This window comes from Peromyscus californicus, unplaced genomic scaffold (genome assembly GCF_007827085.1).
Source record: "Peromyscus californicus insignis strain IS unplaced genomic scaffold, ASM782708v3 Scaffold_23__1_contigs__length_62951481, whole genome shotgun sequence".
Taxonomy (NCBI): Eukaryota; Metazoa; Chordata; class Mammalia; order Rodentia; family Cricetidae; genus Peromyscus; species Peromyscus californicus.
In genome coordinates this window covers 25,872,825-25,896,673 of record NW_026294534.1, presented here as the reverse complement: position 1 = coordinate 25,896,673, position 23,849 = coordinate 25,872,825, and the positions used below count along the sequence as shown (strand labels likewise).

The window sequence follows — 23,849 nt, the reverse complement described above, 5'->3', positions numbered from 1 at the left end:
ATTGTGGTTTCTGAGCTTGGAACCTTTGCACACCACCCGAGTGAAACGTTTCTCTGCACTTGAAATCCTGCGAGTCTGAGGATTCTTGGATGCGTTCATTCAACAAATACATGTTGAATGCCTACTATAATAAAATAAAAAGTAACATAAAACAGCCACTGTTTTAGCCATGGGAAATAACAAGGTCCTTGTATTCGGGAAACTTAGGATGATGTAGCACAAAGACAAACTAAAAATAATAAGTAGTAGTTAATTTGTTATCAAAAATATAACAAGATAATAAGCACCAGAGACAAATTCTAGAAATGGCTTGGAAGCTTGAGGCGTGAATGGTAAGAAAAGAACTCACCTTTTTTTTAAAAAAAAAAAAAAAAAGCAGGGGTCTAACAGCCTGGGGCGCGGTGGATTGGCCCCCCCTCCCTCCCCGCTATGTTTTGAGGAACTGTCAATCATCCACTCAGCCTTTTTAGGTTGAGCATTTTACACATTTATCAGTACGGACCATGTGGGTGCTGTAGTGTAGATGCCGTGAAAAATTTGTAAATTGTAAATAGGAGGCATGAGAGAGGCAGGCAAGGGCAGCAAGGCAAAGTAAGTTTCTGGGGATTAGAACAAAATGAGAAGGTTTGAGTGGAACCCAGCAACCTTAAAACACCCCAAAGATAATAGAGCCGCGCGCCGCCCGCTGTTGCGCCTGCTGTCATTCCTGCTAGTGGCCAGCCCTGCGCTGTGCTGGAACGACCCTGGTGAGTGCTCACCCTGCGGAGGGGTGCCCACCCTCTGCGGTTGGGTGCCCAGCCCCTGCAGATAGGTGCCCAGCTCCTTCATCGCTGCCTTAATTGGTTGAATCTGAGCTGAGTGTTAAGCATCCAAGCAGGAAGACCAAGTAGACAAAAGATAGCCACACCCAGAGTTCAAAGCGAATGTAAGTCTGGTTATGTTACTAATATAGAAAGAGACAGGTAGTCGTAAAATTTAGACAAGGCAAAGAAGGCGGGAAGGCCCAAGCTCTGAGAGAATTGCTGTTTCTATCTTGAGTAGACGATCCTAGAAATAACCTCAAAAATAATCTCTGGTAAAGAAAGGAAGCAAGCAGAACAGGGAAGTGGTTCAACGGATAGAGGCCCTCGCCAACAAGTCTGGAGTTGGATCCCTGACACCTATATGGTGGGTTTTGTTTGTTTGTTTTTGTTTTTGTTTTTGTTTTGTGGTTTGTTTGGTTTTTTGTTTGTTTGTTTGTTTTGGGTTTTTTGGGGGTGTTTTTTTCTTTTTGTCAACACAAGCTAGAGTCATCTGGGAAGAGGGAACCCCATCAGATTGGCCTGGAGGCAAATCTGTAGGAACATTTTCTTGATGTGGGAGGGCCTAGTTCCCTGGGGGAGGTCCTGGGTTGTCTAAGAAAGCAGGCTGAACAAGCCATTGGAGATCCAGCCAGTCAGCAGTGTTCCTCCACGGCCTCTGCTTCAGTTCTTGCCTTCAGGTTCCTGCCCTGACTTCCCTCAGTGGGGAACTGTGAGCTATGAGATAAAATAAACTTTGTCCTGCTCAAGTTGCTTTGGGTCAGAATATTATAATCACAGCCATAAAAAAGAAAGCCAGGACACCATATCAAAGTGAAAGGAGAAACGCACGTAAAGCTGTCCTCTGACCTCTGCACGGTATGCCTCTCCATACCCACTACACACACACACACACACACACACACACACACACACACACACACACAGTGTGAAGGAAGAAAACAAAAAGGGGAAGTAGCAATATGGTAGCTGGAAGAGAAAATGGTCAATAATGGCCACTATTGCTGGAAAATTGAAGTAAGAGGAAAAGTGCCTTTGGGGTTTTGCAGTGTAGACTCACCTAATTGCCTTTACGGGAAAACTTCTGCTATTTGAGCCCCCATTATGTACCCTCTCTAGTTCTAGACTGCGATTTTAAAACATGAAAGGGTGTCCTAATTTATATTCTAATGGGAAAGCAGCCAAATAAATAATGGGTGCCCTGAGGAAGAAAGCAGCTGATGTGCTGGGTATTGCCATAATAAAGAGAATTGTTAGATAAGATCCTCTTAGAAGCCAGGTGGAGCTGGGGAGGGAGGGGTACTTTTCCTCCTCTCCACTGGCACAGGGTAGAACATTTCTGTGACCTAGTGTGTTATGGAAGAATCTGTCTACGCAGCCAACAGTTCTCAACTGGACACCACTCTGCTGTCCTAAACGTCATTTCAGTTCTGATAGGTCTGCTGGGAGGTGGAGTCAGAACTCATCAGTTCAGGACTAAGGATATACAGCTACCCTGTACTTCAGGTGCCAGAAATCCCACATAGTGTTAGAAAATTCTCACTCACCAGTTGTAAATCAACCATTCTTCTCTCTCTCTCTCTCTGTCTCTCTCTGTCTCTCTGTCTCTCTCTCTCTCTGTCTCTGTCTCTCTCTCTCTCTCTCTCTCTCACACACACACACACACACACACACACACGATGAAGTATATCTGGAATGTACTTCATAATAAAATGAAGAAAAACTATATGGAAGAGGGGACGTGGTTAGGGAGAATATTAATTCTGTGACTGTGGGAGCAAAAGCAGATAGAACCCTCTGACCGCATAAGCAGTCTGACTCTCCCTGTGATGTCGTTAAAGACATCTAATACTCCGTCCTTTTGTATTCGAAATAAATTAGGGAATACAATTTAAGCGCAGGAGCTTCCGGAAGCTACCCCACAAAGTACTTTGTAAATGCATTTCCTCGGAGCCAAGCTACAAGCCTTCCACGTGAACCTCTCTCACTTTCCAACCACAGTCATCACCACTGACCAGCAACGTGCACACAACCATGCCTGCTTTCGAAGACACAACGCCACGGAAGAAAAGGAGAGCAGGTGTAGTAGTGACATTGGAAATGGGATCAGGGACTTCACAAGTTTAGGTCCGGAGTGCACAATGCCAGAAACATAGATGAGCACTTTCGGGTCTTTCAAAAATGTGGAAAAGTCAGAATTTATTGAATTATTAATACATTCACAAAGTTTAGTGTTCTCTTTTTTTTTTAATGATTCATTTGTTGTTTCGTGTGCACTGATGTTTTGCCTGCATGTATGTCGGATTCCCTGGAACTGGAGTCACAGACAGTTGTGAGCCACCCATGTGGGTTCTGGGAATTGAACCTGGGTCCTCAGGAAGAGCAGTCAGTGCTCTTAACCACTCAGCTATCTCTCCAACCTAAGTTTAGTGATTTCAATGGCAGTAGTTTGCCATAAAATCTGCCTACTTTGATACCTTGGACTAGGTGAAATCAAGTTCTTTATTCCAATCTTAATGACTAACATTAACTCATACAGCATACGGTCATACACTGATGTGTCTCTCTACATATGCATGGGTTACAGAATGAAGACATGTTAAAGAGACTGAAGTAGAGCTCAAGAGGTTCAGGAGCAAACCGCGTTTGTATTGCTAAGAAACGGGACAGACCAGTGCTGGTGGAAGTCGGGGTCGAGAAAGAAGCCGCAGAAATCATCTGCAATGTGAACAAGCCCAGCTGGGACGAGAACAGGGAATGGAGGATCAGGCCCAACAGATGAATAGGCAGACAGGCAGACAGTGGAGTAGGCTGGGTCAACAGTGGGGAACAGAGTCAGGAAGTCCTTGGACCTTGACATATACACCAAGTATGCTATGATAGGCTTCGATAGAGCCAGGTCATTGCAGTGATAATTATCCAACACTTTATGGGGGTCAGGCCAGAGTTATTCTCTTTCCACAATCACAGTGTTAAGTAGCCAACACTTTATGGGTTCAGGCCAGAGTTATACTCTTTCCACAATCTTTTCTGTCCCATAAATTCCTGGACCTGGTTTCCCTGATATGATTTTAATATGCCCAGGTGCTCCTGCCTCCCAGTTTCAGTTCTCCCCAATGAAATTTATAGGGTGACTGCCTTTCAGTCTGTGCAGGTACAAATTCCAGGAGTTCCTAGACAGGCACTACCACAACCCTGATCAACCCAATGGCTCCTCCTCTCCCCAACTTTCCAAGCTCCCTGTACCATTTGTTGGCAAAGTGCACGCCCCACCTATTCCACACACCCAAGACACACACCAACCAACCTTGTGTTTCCATTAAGAGAAATGTCAGATCAAACCAAGGGACTATCCTTGCCTACTTCCTGGATATTCCTAGGATAAAGGTTTCCTCTGCCTTCTTAATTAGCTTTGACAGCTGAGACCTGCATAGTAAGCAGCCGTAAGGCAGATTTAAAGGGAAAAGTGTACTTCACCGGCCTAGCAAGGTTCCAAAGAAGGGAAAACCCAATTGGCTGGGTCTGGGAGCCTAGACCGCATTTTAACAAAGGAGAAATGACTAAATGAGAGAAGTGTGGGCTTGCAGGGGGAAACCAACTAATAAAGGCTATTTTTGTAACATTTCTGCAGACTCCAATTGGTGCTGCTTATAGAGACAGCTGTCTCTTCCTCAGAAATGAAAATATTTACAAATGGGAAAATTTGTGTTGCAAATATCTTTTTTATGTAACACGGGGAAGTTCCTGTTACCTTTACAGGGAGAAACTTATGCTCTGCTTTCGTACAGAAAAGTGAGCAGCCAGTTCCTCCATGTGTCGTCGTCTTCTTTTTTTTATTTCAGCTAAAGTGACCTTTTATGCCACAGTGGTATATTTTGGAGTGGAGATTCTTCTTACTAGCGATTATCTTCGTTGCACTTTTATTTATTTTGAGTATTCTCCCTTCTTAGTCTGCAAACAACCCGAGAGCAGAAACCACACCTGGCTTTGCTCATCCCAATGCCTACCCGGCTCCCCCAGCATATATATATATATGTGGGGAGCATACGAAGATACACTGGATCTCTGCGGGGCGCCCCCGCTCCCCACCCCTTTTGTCACCAAGAAGAGAGCGATCTTCACAGACTTCCAAGAGGATGCATCTGTCAACGATCGCCCCCCATTCCATGACTCGGCCCGCGGCGCCCAAATCGGGGGGAGGGAGGGATGGTTCTCATCAGAGCCCCCACCTATGTAGGAACCCAAGGAGAGAGGCAGAGACCACCCATTTCCCGAGTCAGAGACGGGCTGGTGGTGGGGAGAAACGGGCTCGCCGTGCAGAACCGTGCAGAACGTGATCCCCTGCAAAGACATCGCCCGGCGTCTTCATGGCACCGCGGGCGCTGTCTCCCAGGCCTGATGGGACCCACCGACCGGCCCTCCCGGCACGCCGCAGCCGGTCCCGCGGCGCCCAAGGAAGGCGGGCCCCCGAACCGGCCCCGCGCGCCCCCCACGCCCCCGCGCGAGCGCGAGCCGCCGGCGGAAGTGCTGCGTCGTGCACTTCCGGGTGTTGTCTGGCCGCCGTCGCGCGTCTCGGGTCTCCCGGCCACCGCCCGGGTCGTGGAGCCAGGAGCGACGTCACCGCCATGGCGGGCATCAAAGGTGGGCCTGGGGCGCGGGCCGCGGGGGCCCCCGGGGAGGCGGGCGCGGGGGTTAGGGCGAGGGCGGCGTGGGGACGACCCAGCCTCGGCTCCTCCAGCCGGCGCGCTCCGCTCCTGGACCAGAGCAGAGCCGGGCAGCCCGGCCGGCCACCCGAGCGCTGTGCGCGAGTTTGCACCCGGAGCCATGGAGGGCTGCGATCCGGAGGGATGCCCGGCCCGGCAAATCGGTGTAGTTTCCCCACCCGAGGCACGAGCGCGGTCCCCTCCGAAGCCTGGGTTCTTGTCTGCATCCACTCCCGGGATCCCGGTGCACCATCTTTCCCTTCCTTGCCTCTACATCGGATGCATCTTGATAATTCGGTGTTTGTACCGTGCAGCAGAGCCCGGATGCTAGCCCAAAGTGCGTGCTCCTGGCTTCCTTTCCCCACAGTTAATTTGCACGTTGACACTTCTGTAGTTTTGTGTGTGTTTAAAGATAAGGTAACTTAACACCTTGATGAAAGTTCACTTGTTCATTGCATTCTTTGGAGAGAGGGAATGTTGCTCGGTAGTCTTGCCCCAGGGGTTAGAAGGAAAGTTTTCTGTTTACTTATCAGCAGATCGCTTTGATTTCTTGACCTGCATTGTGGAAGAGTGTCGCCGAGCAGGAAGTAAACATTTGGCTAGGGATGCCTCCCACCTCGCTGGAAGGGGCGACTTTGGTTGAGCTTTTTCCCAGGGTCACACTTTTTCTCGTATCTTGTTTATTCTGAAAAACGTTTTGTTTCCCATACAGAGCCTCGTCATCTGAGCAGCTAGGATACTTTCAGATCTCTTTTTGAACTGTAATAGACCCTTTCGAATCCTAATGTGAACGGAAGTTATTGTAAAATGCTGCTGTTTTTAGGATGTTGCCCCTGTCCCTCTTCCCAATTCTTCAGTGTCGTTAATGAGGGACTCTTTTAGCAAGAAAATAGCTTTGTGATTCTCCAAATGTGGGTAATGTTAATCTGGTGACAGTGAGTCCGACGGAATTTTACTTACTTTTTAAAGATTTCCATGGGTTTTAAAGTTATGATTGTCATGCTGGGCGGTGGTGGCGCACGCCTTTAATCCCAGCACTTGGGAGGCAGAGCCAGGCGGATCTCTGTGAGTTCGAGGCCAGCCTGGGCTACCAAGTGAGTTCCAGGAAAAGGCGCAAAGCTACACAGAGAAACCCTGTCTCGAAAAACCAAAAAAAAAAAAAAAAAAAAAAAAAAAAAAGTTATGATTGTCCATCAAGATTTTTCTTTCTGTTGGCCTTTGTATTGCCCTTATATCAAGGAGTGTAGCTGTAGAGACCATCGCATATTTCTTAAGCGGGTTGCCTGTTATAATGTGATAAATTGTATTTTCTGCTAACTCCCAACCTGGGGAACTTGACCCTTTCACCTATGTCTTTGGAATCATAGAACCATATCATCTTGTCTCTGGAGAATTTTTGCTAGGTAATTGGGCTGTTCCATCCCTGGCCTCGAGGCTTTGGGAGTAGAAACCACACTCCTGTTTCATCTTTCAGATGTTGCATCACTCAGTTACTGTATGAGTTCTTACCTTACTGGTGTGTCACCGGAGGACAGCATTTATATAAAATAAGCCACCTGGTTGCCAGTGTCATAAGACTGAAGAAACATTACTGGTTTGGGGAGCACTTTGGAGCAGTTTGTTTAATCAGCCTTTATCTGTAATGACTTAAGAGATGAGATGTCACATGCAGTTGTATGTTGGAGCTCACTTAGGTTTCCTAGTGGCTGTACCCAGCAGGACTGCATAAGAGGTTGATTGGACCACGGGCCTGGGTACCAGGTGTTTGTAAGGGTCTACACTTGACTGTAACTAGCAAGGGGGAGGTTGCTCCACCCCTTGTCATTGTTATAAATAGACCTTTGGAATCAAGCTCTGGGCCGGTGGATAAGGATCCAGCGTTTCTCTCTGTTTCTCTCCCCTCTTTATTTCTAACTAAGTCTCTTATCCTTCATTCCTCAAGCGTCCCTGGGGTAGATAAATGTGGGGGCTGGTCTCCTACAGTTGCATTTGAACATCTTTTAAATATTGAATATTGAATGCATAGAAATATGACCCTAGAGTATCTTGATTCCCCAAACAGTTCCACGGGACTTGCTTTTTCATATGTGAGTGTTGAAAAGGAGTTGGATCCTGTATAAGTAAATGCATCAGTAATTTTATGGGCTGGAGAGATGGCTCAGCAGTTAAGAGTGCTTACTGCTCTAACAGAAGAGCTGAGTTCAGAACGGAGCACCCCCACCCAGTAGTTCACAAAAGCCTGGTAACTCCAGCCCAGTAGGCACCTCACTGGCACAAACACAAACACACCCATACTAAAGTAAGTATTTTGAATTATTTACTTTAATTCAAAAATTTTGAAATAATTTTCTTACAGTATTCATATAGTATCAGTAGTAGGAGCTTGTGTTTTAAATGTGTTTCAGTGCTGGAAACTTATCTTTTGGTTTTTTTTTTTTTAAATAAAGTCTTTAAAGTTTTGTGTATTTGCTTTCTTGAGAAATTATGTAGTCCAGACTGACCTGGAACCCACAGCCTCAGCCTTTTTCCTAGGGTCATGGGCACCTGCTACAACACGAATAAGCTGCTCGTTGGCTCTTTCCTTTTCTCTTCATTAAACTCAGCTTTATTTTATTTTAGTTTTTTTTTCTGGGGCGGGGGGGGTGGTGTTCTGTTTTTTCCAAGACAGGGTTTCTCTGTGTAGCTCTGGCTGTCCTGGAACACTCTGTAGACCATTCTGGCCTCAACTCACAGGTCCACCTGCCTCTGCCTCTGCCTCCAGAGTGCTGGGATTAAAGATATGTGCCACCATGTCCAGCCCTGTTTTTATTTTTTTTTGGGGGGGGGGGTTAATTTTTTTTATTTGTTTGTTTGTTTATTGGGTTTTCGAGACAGGGTTTCCCTGTGTGGCTGGTCTTCCAGAGGGCCCGTGTTCAATTCCCAGCACCCACATGGCAGTTCACACCTGTCTGTAACTCCAGTTCCAGGGCCTCTGACATCCTCACACAGACATACACGCAGGTAAAACACCAATGAACAAAAAAAAAACTGTAACTCCAGCTCCGGGGATCCAGCACTCTCTTCCAGTGTCTTCCCACACAGGCATACACATGGTGTATATATATATATATATGTGTGTGTGTGTGTGTGTACATGCATACATATAGGCAAAACACTTGTACACTTAAACTTCTGTTTGTTTGGTTTGGTTTTTTTGTGGAGACCCACAGAGGTTTCCTAGTGAGATCTGAGCTTTCTTTACCCAGCAGAGCTGCATAGGAGAATGATTGGCCCACCAGCATGGTTACCAGGTGTTTGGAAGGGTCTGCATTTGGTTTGCTATGCTTTGGTCTAGCAAGGGGGAGGTCTTTTGCCCCGCCCCTTGGCATTGTTATAAAAAAGCCCTTTTGAAGAGACAGAAGGGTCCGGTGCATTTTGATCCAGGTCCTCCCGAAGCTATCCTGTGTTTATATCTGTCTCCTCTCTGCTGTCTTTCTCTCTACAAACTTCTTATTTCTCTCTCCTCCTCTTAGGAACCCTTTAAAAGGTAGGAGCTGGCCTCCCACAGTTTTTCTCTGTGTAGCCCTGGCTGCCCTGGAACTAGCTGTATAAACCAGGCTGGCCTTGAACTTCCAGAGATCCACCTGCCTCTGCTTCCAAGTGCTGGAATTAAAGGCCTATGTCACTACCACCCAGCTAAAAAATATTTTTTTTAAAAAAGAATCTAAATGTGTATTCTTTGTGACAGAGTAGAGCTAACCTCAGACACATTAAGGCCCTGGGGCTTCCTCTTGCTCAGATGACTGTAAACACACTTTCTAAAGACAGACTGTCTGACTTACAATGTTTCCCCTGTCTCCTGTAGGGGGGCAGTTGTTGAAGGCATGCAAGTCTTTCATCTACTTCTAACTTGTTTCAATGTGGGAAACAGAACATCAGACTTAGAAAGTTTCACATCCTAAGACACAAGTAACAGTAATTTCTGTGGGAAAGGAAACATTTCTAGGCTCTAACTTTGGTTCTGAGCACACCAACTCTTAAGAAATGGCAGAGCCAGGCGGATCTCTGTGAGTTCGAGGCCAGCCTGGGCTACCAAGTGAGTTCCAGGAAAGGCGCAAAGCTACACAGAGAAACCCTGTCTCGAAAAACCAAAAAAAAAAAAAAAAAAGAAAAGAAATGGAACTAGCCAGGCGGTGGTCGTTCACGCCTTTAGTCCCAGCACTCCGGAGGCAGACCCAGGCGGATCTTTGTGAGTTCGAGGCCAGCCTGGTCTACAGAGCGAGATCCAGGACAGGCACCAAAACTACACAGAGAAACCCTGTCTCGAAAAACAAACAAACAAAAAAAAACCAGAACTAAGCATGGGTGACCCTTTTTCTTTTCCTTTCCTTAGAGCACTTTGATGTGTAGGCCGCCGTGGCCTGGGACTAATTATGTAGCACAGGCTGTCCTCAACCTCAGTCCTCCTGCCGCACCCTGCCGAGTGCCTAGTGTGGATCACCATACCTAGCTTTAGATTTTGTTTGGTGTTTTAAACGGTGGGGTTTTTGGTGATGGTCATGGTGGTGGTTTGTTTGTCGACTAGTTGGTTAGTTGGTGTCTCATGTAGCCCAGGCTAGCCTGAAGCTTGCTGTGTGGTCTATCGATCAACTTGAACTCTGATGTTTGCTTCCTCCAGTAGAACAGGTTATCCCAAATGACTTCTGGATACATTCTCTGTCTTCCATACAGTATTTACAGTGGTGTGCTTAGCTATTTGGTAGCTGCCATTTCAGAGAGTAGAGGTGGTTTTTCTTCAGAATGTCTTTCTTCAGAATAGTCTCTTTAGTGTTTAGGGACTCACTTGCTTTTTCTATACAGTCCTTCTCATTTCTAGAAAGAAGAACCGAGTTAGATAAGTTATTGAGGTACCCAGCTAGTGGCCAGCAGAGGCCAGGACACCGTGGTGTTGACCTTCTCCCTCCCCTGTTCTGTGCTCCACTGGCTACGTTCATTCCGCAGTTGTTACTGAGTGTTAAAGCTGGGCCGTGGTGTCAGAAACAGAAGAGGAACACTTGGGAAGGAAAGATGACAGGACTCGGTTTGGAATCGCAGCTGTGGTGACCGAGCAGGGGCCCACATGCAGTTGAAGGCCCCGGCACACACCTGCACCTCTGACGTCTTCCCTTGACTCTGCCCAGTTGCTGGCTCGTCAGACATGCCTTCTCAGGCCACCTGCGTGCCCACCCGTCCCCTGCCTGCTTCTACTCATCTCTGGCCATTTGTTTTCTAAATCTTTCGCTGCTTCCAGAATTCATGTTTGCTCAGCAAACAGAACGGTTGTTTCTCACTTTCTCCTTAATCCCTTGTTAGGTGTTCACCGAGTGCCCACTGTATGCCAGCCACTACACAAAACCCTGAGGATACAAAGATCAATAGAACAGAAATTCATCTTCAGAGGGCTCCCGTTTTGCAATAAATATGCCCGTGGACGCATAATCCTGTTCAGAGGACAAAACAGTTAAGGAAGTGAAAATGCGGAGGTGAGAAGGCAGACTCGGCAGCCATAAAATCGATGCAGACTCATTGTTTGCTTGTTTATTGATTTAGTCATTTTTGAGGTAGGGTTTCAAGTAGCCCAGGCTGGCCCTAAACTCCAACTCGGTATATAATCAAAGCTGGCCTTAAACTCCCGCTCCCTCCTGCTTCCACCTCCCAAGGCAGGGATTACCAGAGTGCACCACTGCACTCGGTCATTTATTATTTTATGGGCTGGCCAGGTGGCTCATCAGCATGTGCACACGATAGCACCCAGTCAGTAAATCGGGATGATTTAAAAGCCTGCTTAATTCTCCCACTAGAATGTATGCATCATGAAAGTGAAAGCATTTTTCCTCCTGCCTCGTTGCTATGTCTTCAGTAGCAGGGACATGTGGCACAATTGAGTGCTACGTGTGTTTGTTGTATGAGTAAATGAGTGTTGTTTATTCACGCAGCAGTCCTTGGAGGTTGAATCCAGAGCCTTGTGTACACCAGGCAAGCACTGTACCATGGAGCTGGTCCCTAGCCCCTCCGTAAACCAATAAGTCATAAATACAGTAGCAGAGTTGGTGCAGCTTTGAGATGCTTGAGATGAGATGTGAAGGAAAAGCAGTAATGAGCTAGAAGAGAGACAGAGTGGGTCAGGAACACGGGCTCCGGGGGCTTACGGGAGCCAGGGAGATCCCGATGTATGCTTGATTGACATCAGTCACGATTTCCTGAATGAAAGAAAACTCTGAGGTAGGACGCTAAACATGCACAGAGGTCTTGTAGGTGAAGTAGCCACCGGTTTCCAGAATAGGAAAGAGTGGTCTAAGAAGCCAAGAGGACATGACCGCCTGTGTGATCCAGGCAGGGACTGTAGACAGGTCCATGAGGGGCAAAAGGGGAACTCGGGGTTCTCCTGTAGTTACTGCATTCCCTGTAAACCTGAAAGGCTGTTTCTGTTTAAAACAACGCAAACATTTCTTTGCCTTTCCCCCACAGTCACTGGAAATATAAAATATAATGACGTTAATAACTGAGTACACTGTGTCATGGCAACCTGACTCATGTTGTATTCAGCATCCCAGCCAACTCCCAGTTGGCCAAGACAATGTCAACGGCCATCTTGTCCATAGTATTAAGTGGTGTCTGACCCCTTGCCACTAGTTTTCATTTGTATGCTGTAGTTTTTTTACTTGGGAAATTTTAGATTTTCACTTAGCTTTTGGATTTTAACTTTTGTGTTAAGGTTAGACCATACCAGTTTTTGTGGGCTTTTTGGGGGACCAGATCTTATTATAGATGGTTGTGAGTTGCTGGGAATTGAACTCAGGGCTTCTGGAAGAGCAGTCAGTGCTCTTAATCTCTGAGCCATCTCTCTAGCCCCGACCATACCGGTTTTTAAAAAGTTACTCTCTGGGCCTGTGAGATGGTTTCACATGTAAGAAAGAGTGCTTGCCTCTAAACCTGATGACCGAGTTCAGTCCCCAGAACCCATGTGGTGGGAAAAAAGAACAGCCCTGCAAGTCGCCCTCTGCCCTGCACAAGGACACACAGGAAATAAATAAATCCAAATAAGAAATGTAATCTTACCAAGTCGTTTTCTTAGCATTGGGGATGCAGAAATGCAGGCAATATACAAGTTAAATAGATTGTTTTTCTCTTGGTTGAAATCTAGGTCGTTGATTATATATAATAAAGTCGTTGCTCACTTTAAAATACACCAGCCATGTGTGGGGAGCTTCAGAAGTGTATCTGACTATGGGACGCATCCACCTCCTTCTGTGCTAAGACGGTGGTACCACGTCCACGTCAGGCTGGACTGTTACCTACAGATTTCCTAGGATTTGGGAAATTGGGAACAAAACAACTGTGCTTCTGTAACATGTTTAAAGACTAACAAAATTGGGGCTGGAGAGATGGCTCAGCGGTTGGGAGCACTGATTACTCTTCCAGAGGACCTGGTTTCAATTTCCAGCATCTACATGGCAGCTCACAACTGTCTGTAACTCCAGTTCCAGGGGATCCAATGCCCTTACAGATGCACATGCAGGCAAAACACATAAAATAAAAATAAATACATTGTTTAGAAAAAAAAAAAAATACATTGTTTAGAAAAACTTAAAGTCAGGTATTTTAAAAAGACTAACAAAATTGATTACAATAATTAACTGTAGACAAGTTGTTACTGTGAAGTCTATACAGTAACTCTTTCACTTCCTTAAAAAAAAATAACAATAACAACACTTAAGAGGCAGAGGCAGGTGGATACCTGTGAGTTTGAGGACAGCCTGGTCTACATAGCAAAGTCCAGGCCAGTCAGGGCTGTACAGTGAGCCCCTGTCTAAAAATAATGAAAAAGGAAAACCACATCATCATAAATTAACCACACATACCCTTGGACAATTTATCTTTCAGTTCTGTGCTTTTTTTATTTCTGTTCAGGTGAGGCTCTTCCCTCCGTCCCTCCTTCCCCGCCCCCCCCCCTTCCCTTTGTGTGGACTTTCGTGTTTCTGTTTTGCTGAGGCTTTCTCCTCCCTCCCTCCCTCCCCCCCTTCGTGCCCCCCCCCTTCCCTTTGTGTTTCTGTTTTGCTGAGGCTTTCTCCGCCCTCCCTCCCTCCCCCTCTTCGTGCCCCCCCCCTTCCCTTTGTGTTTCTGTTTTGGTGAGGCTTTTATGCCTGGCTCCCTCCCTCCCTCCCCCCCTTTGTGCCCCCCCCTCCCTTTGTGTTTCTGTTTTGCTGAGGCTTTTATGCCTGGCTCCCCTCCCTCCCTCCTTCCTTAGTGTGTGCAGTGCCTGTGGAGGTCAGAGGGCAACTTTATCGAGTTGATTTTTCTCCTTCCACTTCTCGGTGGATTCCAGGAATTGACCTTGGGTCATCGGTCTTGTGTGGCATCGGTCTTGTGTGGCAAGTGCTTCGCTCATGTGTGGATTGAATAAAATGTTGGGGGGGGGGGGCGCGCATTAACTCTTTGTGCCTTAATGGTCCTGAGAAATGGAACTGGTAATTGGGGTGTATGGTATGTGTTAGCAGTAGGTCTAAACTGATATACGGGTTAAGTATTCCTTATTGGGCGTTTTTGGAACCAAATGTGTTTCAGCTCTTGGATTTCCCCTGATTTGGTAATATTTGAATGTACACAATGGGGGGGGGGGGCTTGTTTGAGACAGGGTTTCACTTTGTATCCCTGTATGTAGACCAGAGTTCCACCTCCCTCTACCTCCCTAGAGATGGGATGAAAGTCCCTTGTCGCCGGGCCTGACTGACGTTCCAGATTTCAGAGCCTTTCAAAGGGTTAAGGAGGGTGCTCAACGTCTAACACTTTTGTTTTGTTTTGAGGATGCCAGAGAAGCTTGTTCTGAAACTATGTAATTGGCAGTTTCGAAGACAGTTCACATTTTGTTTCGGTTTTTTTGAGATCGAGATGTAGCTCAAGCTGACCTTTATAATCCTCCTGCCTCCGAGATTACCAGGCATGAGCCACTCCTCCCAGTGTGTCATGGTTCACTTTTAGCAGCCCGAATTTAGAGGGGAGGCAGAGTGTGTTTCGCTTCTGGGGTCCATGTGGTACTCGGACTGACGGGGTGAACCATACTCTAACTGATCACGCTCTCTGGGTTTTTGTCTCTTTACAGCTCTAATTAGCTTGTCGTTTGGAGGAGCAATCGGGCTGATGTTTTTGATGCTTGGATGTGCCCTTCCAATATACAAGTACGTAATGGTTTTGTTTTTCCTCTTTCAGTGTGTAAGAGTAAAATTCTCCTGCTTTTAAAGTTTTTAGCATGCTTTGTTTTCTACTATACAAGTAATGCCGGGAAATGTTCATTTACCAAACCCAATCCTCTTCTGAAAAGCATCACTGTAAAGATACTAGAATGCCAGGGCAGAGAGATTTTTGGCCATGACCTGCTTCTGTAATGGCCTGGTGACAGCAGGTCAGCCCTACTGCCCATCAATAATACTCCAACAAAATCTAAAACATCTTATTACAGAAAATAACATAGGCGGCTTCTGAACACAGCCGACTGAAGACACGTGTAGGTAATTCCTTTCCCTAGGATAGAAAGAACTTCTTTCTGTTGAGACATTGTCTCACTGCATAGCCCGGGCTGGCCTCACTCACAGTCAGCCTGCCCCAGTCTCCCAAGTTCCAGGATTCCAGGTATTCGTCACCATGTCCAGTTGAGAAAACTTTTAAAATTAATATTTAATTAACTTAGTTTTAAAAATACAAATAAGTAGAAGTGGACCACAGACACGGAGAGGGGATTGTGTCGCTGACAAGCACATGAAAACATCCTAAATCCCACTCAACACTACAGGAGCTCTATTGGTGGAGATAAAGGGTGCGGGCGGACAGGCGCTGCTAGGTACCCGCAGGGACTAAGTCGGGCAGGGGTTTAGGAAGTGAGTAGTTGCTATTTCTTGGAACTAGTTTGCCTGTATCTTGTAGTTCATGGAACTGGCCCCCCCTTCTTAGAAATCTTCATACAAATCCACTTGCAAACATTTGCAAAGGTAGTTGGCTAAGAATATTGCTGTTCACAGCAGCCATGCCTATAATAGCAGAAATGGAAAACTGGTGACATCACAAATGCCCATCCAAAGCTAAATTATGGGGTGAGAGAAGTGGTATAGTGGATGGAGCCCTTGCAGCAGAAATGTGAGGACCCGAGTTCAAATCCCCAGAACCCATGTAACAGCTGAGTGTAGTAGCACGTGTCTGTAACCCCAGTGTTCCTCGATGAGACGGACTCTGTAAGCTTTGCAGGTCAAGATAGCCTGGTATACACACAGCAAACAGAGACCCTGTCTCAGACCATGTGGTAGGTAAGAATTCACACCCAAGATTGTTCTCTGACATCCACACACTGTGGCACATGAGCACACACTGTGGCACATGAGCACCCACATTCACACACACACACACACACACACACACACACTTAAAATGCAGAGGCTGGAGAGAGTAAAATGTAAAAAAGTAAAGTGCTTGTTGTATAAGTGTGAGGACTGATTTCCAAACCCATGTGCCAAAGCAGAGCATGGTGTTCTGTGTTTGTATTCCCAGTGCCAGGGAGGTGGGGACAGCCTGGCCTGATTGGCAGGCCCCAGGCCAGGGAGAGACCCTGTCTCAAATAGAAGTGGACAGTGCCTGGGGAGGAACAGTGCCCAAGGTCATTCCCTGACCTTCATGCCAGCACCCATGCACACCCATGCACACACACTAACACGTCCATACAAGCATACACATGCCAAGGTCGTTCCCTGACCGTCATGCCAGCACCCATGCACACCCATGCACACACACTAACGCGCCCATACAAACATACACATACCCAAAAACAAATTATCATGGATCCTTGAATGACAATATTAATTTACCTTAAGGAATGAGGAAGGGCTGTAAATCTGTAAATGCTATTATATAGTTTTACCTTGGTTAAATTTGTATGGATTGTAGAGAGTTCACAAGCTCCTTAGAAAGATTTTAAAAGAAAAAAAAAAGGGGGTTGGAAAAGCTTCTGGTCTTAATTTTTTTGTATTTCTGTATTGTTTGAGTTTTTTTTTCTTAAGCATATATTCCCCTTAAAAAATTTTGCCCTCTAAAAATGCTTAGGGAAAGATTAAGAAAAAGACAACAGGCTGGAGAGACGGCTCAGGGCTTAAGAGAACTGGCTGCTCTTCCAGAGGACCCGGGTTCGGTTCCCAACACCCACATGATGCCTCCCAACCCTCTGTAACTCCAGTTCCAGGGGATATGACACCCTCTCCTGGCCTCTTGGGTATTGAATGCCCATATTCATGCAAAATACATAAAAATAAATCTTTTTCAAAAGAAGAAACTCTAACAGATAGTTCCAGCAGATCTCCACTGTGTGTGTGGTTAAGCTTGTCAAGTTTAAAGACCATTTGTTTCTTGTAATTTTTTTTAATATGCTGTTAGAACATGACAAAGAGGTGGAAGGAGTTGTCTGTCCCCTTCACACAGCTTCCCCCCACTGCAGTTCCCAAAGTCAGAGAATGAAATCAGCACAGCCTGGTTAACAGCGAACTAAAAACCATGTTTTACAGTATTGTTTTCAGCCCTGTAATTTGGTTTCAATTAAAGGAAGCATGGGTGTTTTAACATTATGATGAGGTACGATGTCAAAGGCATGGACCTTTAATTTTAAAAGTTTCTGTGTAAATATTCTTATTTTCAATATGCCTCCTTATTAAGCTAAAGTGGAGTGGGGTTTTTTTGTTGTTTTTTTTTGGGTTTTTTTTTGTTTTTGTTTTTGTTTTTGTTTTTGTTTTTTTTGTTTTACATTTCGGCCATTCTTTCATAAAGCATTTTGTCAGCAGACCTTTTCAATAGTGCGCCATAATGGAATACAGGGGTAAATTGACTCTGAAATTCCCACATGAGCTGGTGGCTTTGTTCTCAGCTGCAGCCCGGTTGACACCCTGTCGCTGTCCTTTGGTCTTTAAACAAGAGCGTAGTTCGTGTGTTGGGAAGGGTCGTGGCCGACGAGACCTGCATTGACCCCTCTTTCTTTTCCAGCGAATACTGGCCCCTCTTCGTCCTCTTCTTTTACGTCCTTTCCCCCATCCCGTACTGCGTAGCCAGGAGACTGGTGGACGACACGGACGCCATGAGCAGCGCCTGCAAGGAGCTCGCCATATTCCTCACGACGGGCGTCGTCGTCTCGGCCTTTGGGCTCCCCGTCGTATTTGCCAGAGCGAATCTGGTGAGCTGCCCTATTCTGCGAACGTTTCTCTATCCGACTGTTCATTGCTTTTCTTCCAAGTTCCGTCACGTAAAAAAAGAGGCGTGAGGCATTAGGATGGAGAAGACAGGTTTTAAACCTCAGCTCTCAGGGTGAAACTGTTGGAGGGCAAGGCTTGGGTCTGCAGTAGAAAGGGCACCTTAACCAACTCACCAGTGCTGGGCACCGTGGGCCTGCCCTGTGAGACCTTGAGCAGTGTTTCTCAACCTTCTGATGCTGCTACCCTTTAATACAGTTCCTCATGCTGTGGTGATCCCCAACCACAACATTATTTCGTTGCTACTTCCTAACTGTAATTTTTTACTGCTGTTATGAATCGCAATATAAATGTCTGATATGCTGGCTAGCTGATAGGCGACCCATTTGAAAGGGCTGTTGGACAACTTCCAAGGTGTCCTGTCCCCCAGGTTGAGAACCACTGACCTAAAGCATGGAAGTATGAGTCAGTTGTTGTCTGCAGCTGGGAAAGTGTGAAGGAGGAGGAAGAGCAGAGCCACACCTCCTCCCCTGAGAGAAGGGCAGAACCACACTTCAGGTGTGATGGAGGCAGTTCCGCACTCTGCCCCTTTCAGAGAAAGCACAGTATGTTTTCATTGCCGGCGCTTACGGTTCCGTCTCTGCTCTAGCAAGATTCTTAGACTCACTAAGAAAAATCAGCTTCCTTTGTAAGCCATAGCTGTAGAATACTGTGTGGGCCTAGGGACCCACCTCAGGGCCAGGGTGTCCTAAATGCACAGGGCCCTGGGGTGGACCCTCAGCACTGCAGACAGAGCCAGACGAAGCTCTGACGGTCATGATCAAAGCTAAGCTTGTTCCGCAATAATGATCACCCCCCCCTTACTCTCTACTTTTCAATCAATCAATGCAAATAAAAACATTGTAGGAGATTGTTGAGTGTTGTACCTCGATGGCCATTACAAGCCAGATGGTGATTGGCCAGTGCACAGAGCGATGCGTGGCCCCCCGTGGCCCCCGTGGCCCCCGTGGCCCTTGTCTTGCACACCGGCTGACGGTTGCTCCCTTCCTTCCGCAGATCAAGTGGGGAGCCTGCGCACTCGTCCTCACAGGAAACACAGTCATCTTCGCCACCATACTGGGCTTCTTCCTGGTCTTCGGGAGCAACGACGACTTCAGCTGGCAGCAGTGGTGAGAAGAGCTGCGAACTGTTGTCACATGGACTTCTGTCGCCTGCTGGCCGTCCGCGCCCGGGAGATGGGGACCGGGACGCTGAGTTGTGTAGCGAGTCCCCGGGGGTGTCCCACGTGCTCCCTTCTCACTCTTGTACGCCTCCTGTTTCCACGGGGACTTGCTAAGGATTAAAAGGATTTTTCTCTTTTGGAAAAGCTTCACTGGTTTCCCACTTCTCTAGACTGCTTTCCATGGTGTCCTGCTGATTCTAAAATACCCACACGTTTTCCCCATTCCGTTGTTTTTAAATCAGTATGCAATGTTAAACCTTTTTAAGATGTAATAACCGTTTGCATTGGTTTAGGAATTCAGAACTTCTGGCTGTATTATGGGCTAAAGTACATATTTTCTCTAAAAATCAGTTAATCTCCATTATAAAAATATATATATATATATGTTAGTTTCCATTCAGTCAGGATGCCATCACTCCCAGGTGAATGCAACCATCCAGAGCATTGACATACCTTATCCACTATTTACTCAGTGCACAGACAGCTGCATTTATACCTCAGGGGGGCCGAGTAATACTGCCCATGCCCTCCATAAGGGTTGCTGGTTTTATGAGTAGACAGGTGTTTTGTGACTTGAAAATTATTTTATGGAATTGCTACAAAAGAGTGCTTGTCTCCTCAATCGTTAGAATTTATGTTAAACTTTGAGGTACAAGTGTAAAACAAGTCTGGGGATACAGTTTATATCTGTGTGTATTACAGTTAAAGCAAGTGAGTTGCTGTGTGGGAAGCAGCAAAGCTGAAATTCGGCCATTTGAATGCCGCTTCTGTTTATAAGTGACAAGTCTGAGCTTCTGTCAGCCTCTTGTGGTTCGGAGGGTGACATGGACATGCATGGGACAGTCGTGTGTTTGCATTGTAGATACTCAAAAACTCCCCCGCTTCCTCCTCTTAACTTATTTTGTACATTGTATATATTGTCAGAGATCTTTTCAAATATAGTTTAATAGCATCTAGAAATGTTTGACTACTAGGAAAACGATTGCTACGCCATACATTCAGAGTGCCCCCTCCCCCTCAAGGCCTTGACTCGATTCACAAGTGACTTGTTAGTCTTGCAGGTAATCCAGGGACAGACAGTTATAGGACTCGGACCGTGAGAGGAGCAGTCCCCAGAGGTTAGAGCGTGTGTATTTCAAAAACACTTAAGACAGGCTTCCTGATACCTCTTAGTTGAGGTCTGGTTTCATCACGATAGATCTGCTGTTGTAAAGGTATTTATTGTATGAATTAATACAGAGTAGCCAAATCCAGCTGTGTCACAGCTTCAAACTCAAACCCGACCAAAAACTTCCCAAAGTGGCCAGGCATGACCAAACGGTAGCGGTCCTTCGCATCTTCGATTCTCAGTACGTAACTCAAGAGCTGGTTATGAAAATGTTCGCGTTGATCCGACAGTATTTTGTGAGGACATTTGTATGTTTCTTCAGCCTGCTTATATAAAGAGAAGTGTTCTGCCTTTAGCTGAAAATGAGTAACCATGACAACTGTCTTTTGTTGTTTTCTAGGGTTTTCTCAAAAAGGAAAATGGGACCACATACGTAATTTGTTCAGCTTTTTTACTTAAAGATGCCCAAAGCTGCAGTTTTGATTTTGTTTTGTTTGACCTAACCCATGTTGGATTACCACTGGCTGTGAGATGGGAAGCAGTGTGGCTGTGCCATTTGTGGGTTAGACCAAATGTGGCTCACTGGGTAATGCTGATGGAGGTGTGTGTGTACACACGGTCAGAGCTGTGCCGGTGATCAGGATGGAGTGGGAGGCTCCTTCTCAGGTCCTTCCCCATTTTCTGTTCCTTCACAAACGCAATGCTGTGCGCGCGCGTGCACGCGCGGCCACAGACTCCTTTTCTAACAGCTGCGTTCTTTCTGGGTACTAATTTTATCAGCAGCATTGTGTGTCTGACCAGGACACTGGCTTCATAGTCCCATCTCTGGTTTCTAGACTAGTTACTTACGAGTTTTTCATGAATATGCACCAACACGACATTGCCATTCTGCTGTGGAGAGAAAGAAAACTTTTGATGATGAGACAATAAAGATTTTAAATATCCATTTTAGCTTGTGGATGTTTTCATAATAAAAGTTCAGTCTCTGAAGTGCACTAACCATTTAATAACGTGACACAAAGCTAGACATGGGAACACATGCCCGTAGCCTCGGCAGGTGAGAAACTGAGGCAAGAGAATCAAGAGGCCGAGGCTACACGGGTCTGCATGGGACCCTGTCTTTTGAAAAAAATCAAGAGATAGTCATGTGCTAGGAAGCAAGCAGGCTAGCAGATCAAACCTGTAGCAGAAAGTGAAACCATAGTAACGGTGGTGCCATGAGGCTCTGTGATCTTGAGTGGTGATGAATGGGCTGAAACTGTGCCTGATTTCCAGTGAGTACAGCGAGACTCAGAAATTTCAGCTAAGAGCAGAGCCTCGGCTAAGAGAGTGTGGGTTACTATTGACTGGTCTGTGCTTTAGACCCCAGAGCTCTTTGTGATGGCTACAAACGGTGGGACGTTCGTTCGAATCGATGTTTCTTCCACACATGCCCTCGTGTTGTAGGAACTCCTGTTAGAACTATGTGGGCTGGGGATGTGGCTCCCCACGTACCCAACCAAGGTAAATGAAGTAAATCCTATTGAAAAGGTAGCTAGCTCTGGCTTTATTTTAACCATTCGACAGAAGTATTAAGGAGATCATATACTTGTGTTTTGTTTGTAATATTTTGCTTTTTCATTGGTAACGAAGAGCTACAGGGGAGGTTCAGTGAGTCAAGCCACTAATGACCTGAGTTTAATCCCAGGGACCAACGTGGGGCAAGGAGGGAACCAGCTCCTGCCCTATTGTCCTCCGACCTCCACACAACCACCATGACACACATGTTCACACACACACACACACACAAATTAATTGTTTTGAAATTACAAACCAGCAAGATAGCGCAGTGAGTAAAGGCTGACAACCTGAGTCCAGTCCCCAGAACCAACGCGGCAGGAATGAGCTGGGCTCCTGAGTCCAGTCCCCAGAACCAACACGGCAGGAATGAGCTGGGCTCCTGAGTCCAGTCCCCAGAACCAACGCGGCAGGAATGAGCTGGGGTCTGGGAGACGGCTCAGAGTTAAGAGGGCTTGTTGCTCTTGCAGAGGACTGGGTTCAGTTCCCAGCACCCACTTGACGGCTCATAACCATTCATACCATCCATCATAACAGTTCCAGGGGGCTCTGACACCCTCTTCTTACCTCTGTGGGAACCAGTGTGCAAAGCATTATACATACATAAGTGCAGGCAAAATACTCATACACATAAATCTTTAAAAAACAATTTTTTTAAGGGAGAGAACCGACTCCCTCAAGCTGTCCTCTGATCTCCAAATGTTCACCGTTACAAATATGCTCCACATATACCAATAATATTTTTTTTTAATTTTTCTGTTTTTAAATGGCTATAAATTGTATTTGAGGAGGTTTCTGTTGCCTTAAAATTGACCCTAGCGCTTCTCCATTTAATTGGTTTCTAATTTGCTAGTGTGTAGGTTAGGAAGAGTGGCACACTGTTGGGGAAAATGGGCTGATCAAATGATCTGAATCGGTCACATGACACTGGTACACCTCACTGTGGCACCATGGGCTGGGCGTCTCTCGCCTCCTGCACACGTGAATTGCTCTGTGAACAGTTAAGAACTACATCCTGTAGTTCTTAACTGTCCAGATCATCCAAGATGGTGAGCAATCAGAGGCACACCAGCAGAAGCCTGTAATTAAGCCTCCACACTTCAAGGAAGGAGCCGTTCTGTGACTGAACCTCACAGCCCTTAACTTCTGACTCGTTAAGTATCCCTTCACCATTTGTAATTACAAAGTGTTTAGGGCTGAAGATTTAGTGGCTTTTTTTTCTTTCAGTTACATTTATTTTGCGTAGAGATAGGGTGGAATAAAATCCAAAAATGGTTTCCATGAATGAGAGGTCGGGACCCTAAAGCATTTCTTTTTCAGTGAGAACTGTTTTCTTGTTTGTGTTCAGTTGCAGTACTAATGGGTGAGAGGTTGCTTTTCATGTCAGTCCCATCGTTAACACTGTGAGGGAAGAGCTTTGTTTACTTTAGAGCAGTAGAAACCGTCAAATGGGACAAAATAGGAAAGAATAAGCCTGCTTGCTTCCGTGCATTTGTTGTCTTAAAATTTATTTTTACTTTTTGTGTGTGACTGTTTTGCCTTCATGTATGCCGTGCCCGTGGAGGCCAAAAGAGAGTGCTGGATGTTGTTGTTTTTTCACTCTTTTGGGGGCCCGTCACCCAGCTCCCAAATACATCACACACTGGAGGCTTATTATTGCTTATGAATGTCCAGCCTTAGCTTGGCTTGTTTCTAGCCAGCTTTTCTTAAATTAACCCACCTACCTTTTGCCTCTGGGCTTTTATCCTCTTAGCTTCTGTAATCTTACTTTCTCTTACTCTGGCTGGCGCTGTGTGGCCAGCCCCTTGCATCCTTCTTCTCTTGCTCCTTGATCTCTCTTTCTCTCTTTTCCTCTATTTCTTCTCTTGGCCTGCCAGTCCCACCTATCCTTCCTCCTGCCTTGGTATTGGCCGTCCAGCTCTTTATTAGACTAATCACGTTTTAGACAGGCACGGTAGCACAGCTTCACAGAGTTAAACAAATGCAACATAAAAGAATGCAGTACAATTTCACAACATTAAACAAATGTTCCACAGCGTAAACAAATGAAACACATCTTAAAGTAATACTCTACAACGGCCAGATCCCCTGAAGCTGGAGTTAGAGATGGTTGTGAACCCCCTATGTGGGTACTGGGAACCTGAGTCCTCTTCAAGAGTTAGACATGGTTGTGAACCCCCAATGTGGGTACTGGGAACCTGAGTCCTCTTCAAGAGCAGTTGAGTA

General features: G+C 46.0%; 1 protein-coding gene across 1 annotated transcript; it reads left to right on the top strand.

Annotated features, from left to right (window-relative positions):
• Positions 1–5,307: 5,307 nt before the first annotated feature.
• Positions 5,308–21,012, top strand: Leprotl1 (leptin receptor overlapping transcript like 1). The gene is made up of 4 exons (XM_052752009.1): positions 5,308–5,441; positions 14,622–14,697; positions 17,534–17,720; positions 18,793–21,012. The coding sequence occupies exons 1-4, from the start codon at positions 5,426–5,428 to the stop codon at positions 18,907–18,909; spliced, it is 396 nt and encodes a 131-aa protein (XP_052607969.1). The 5' UTR covers positions 5,308–5,425; the 3' UTR covers positions 18,910–21,012.
• The last annotated feature ends 2,837 nt before the right edge of the window (positions 21,013–23,849 follow it).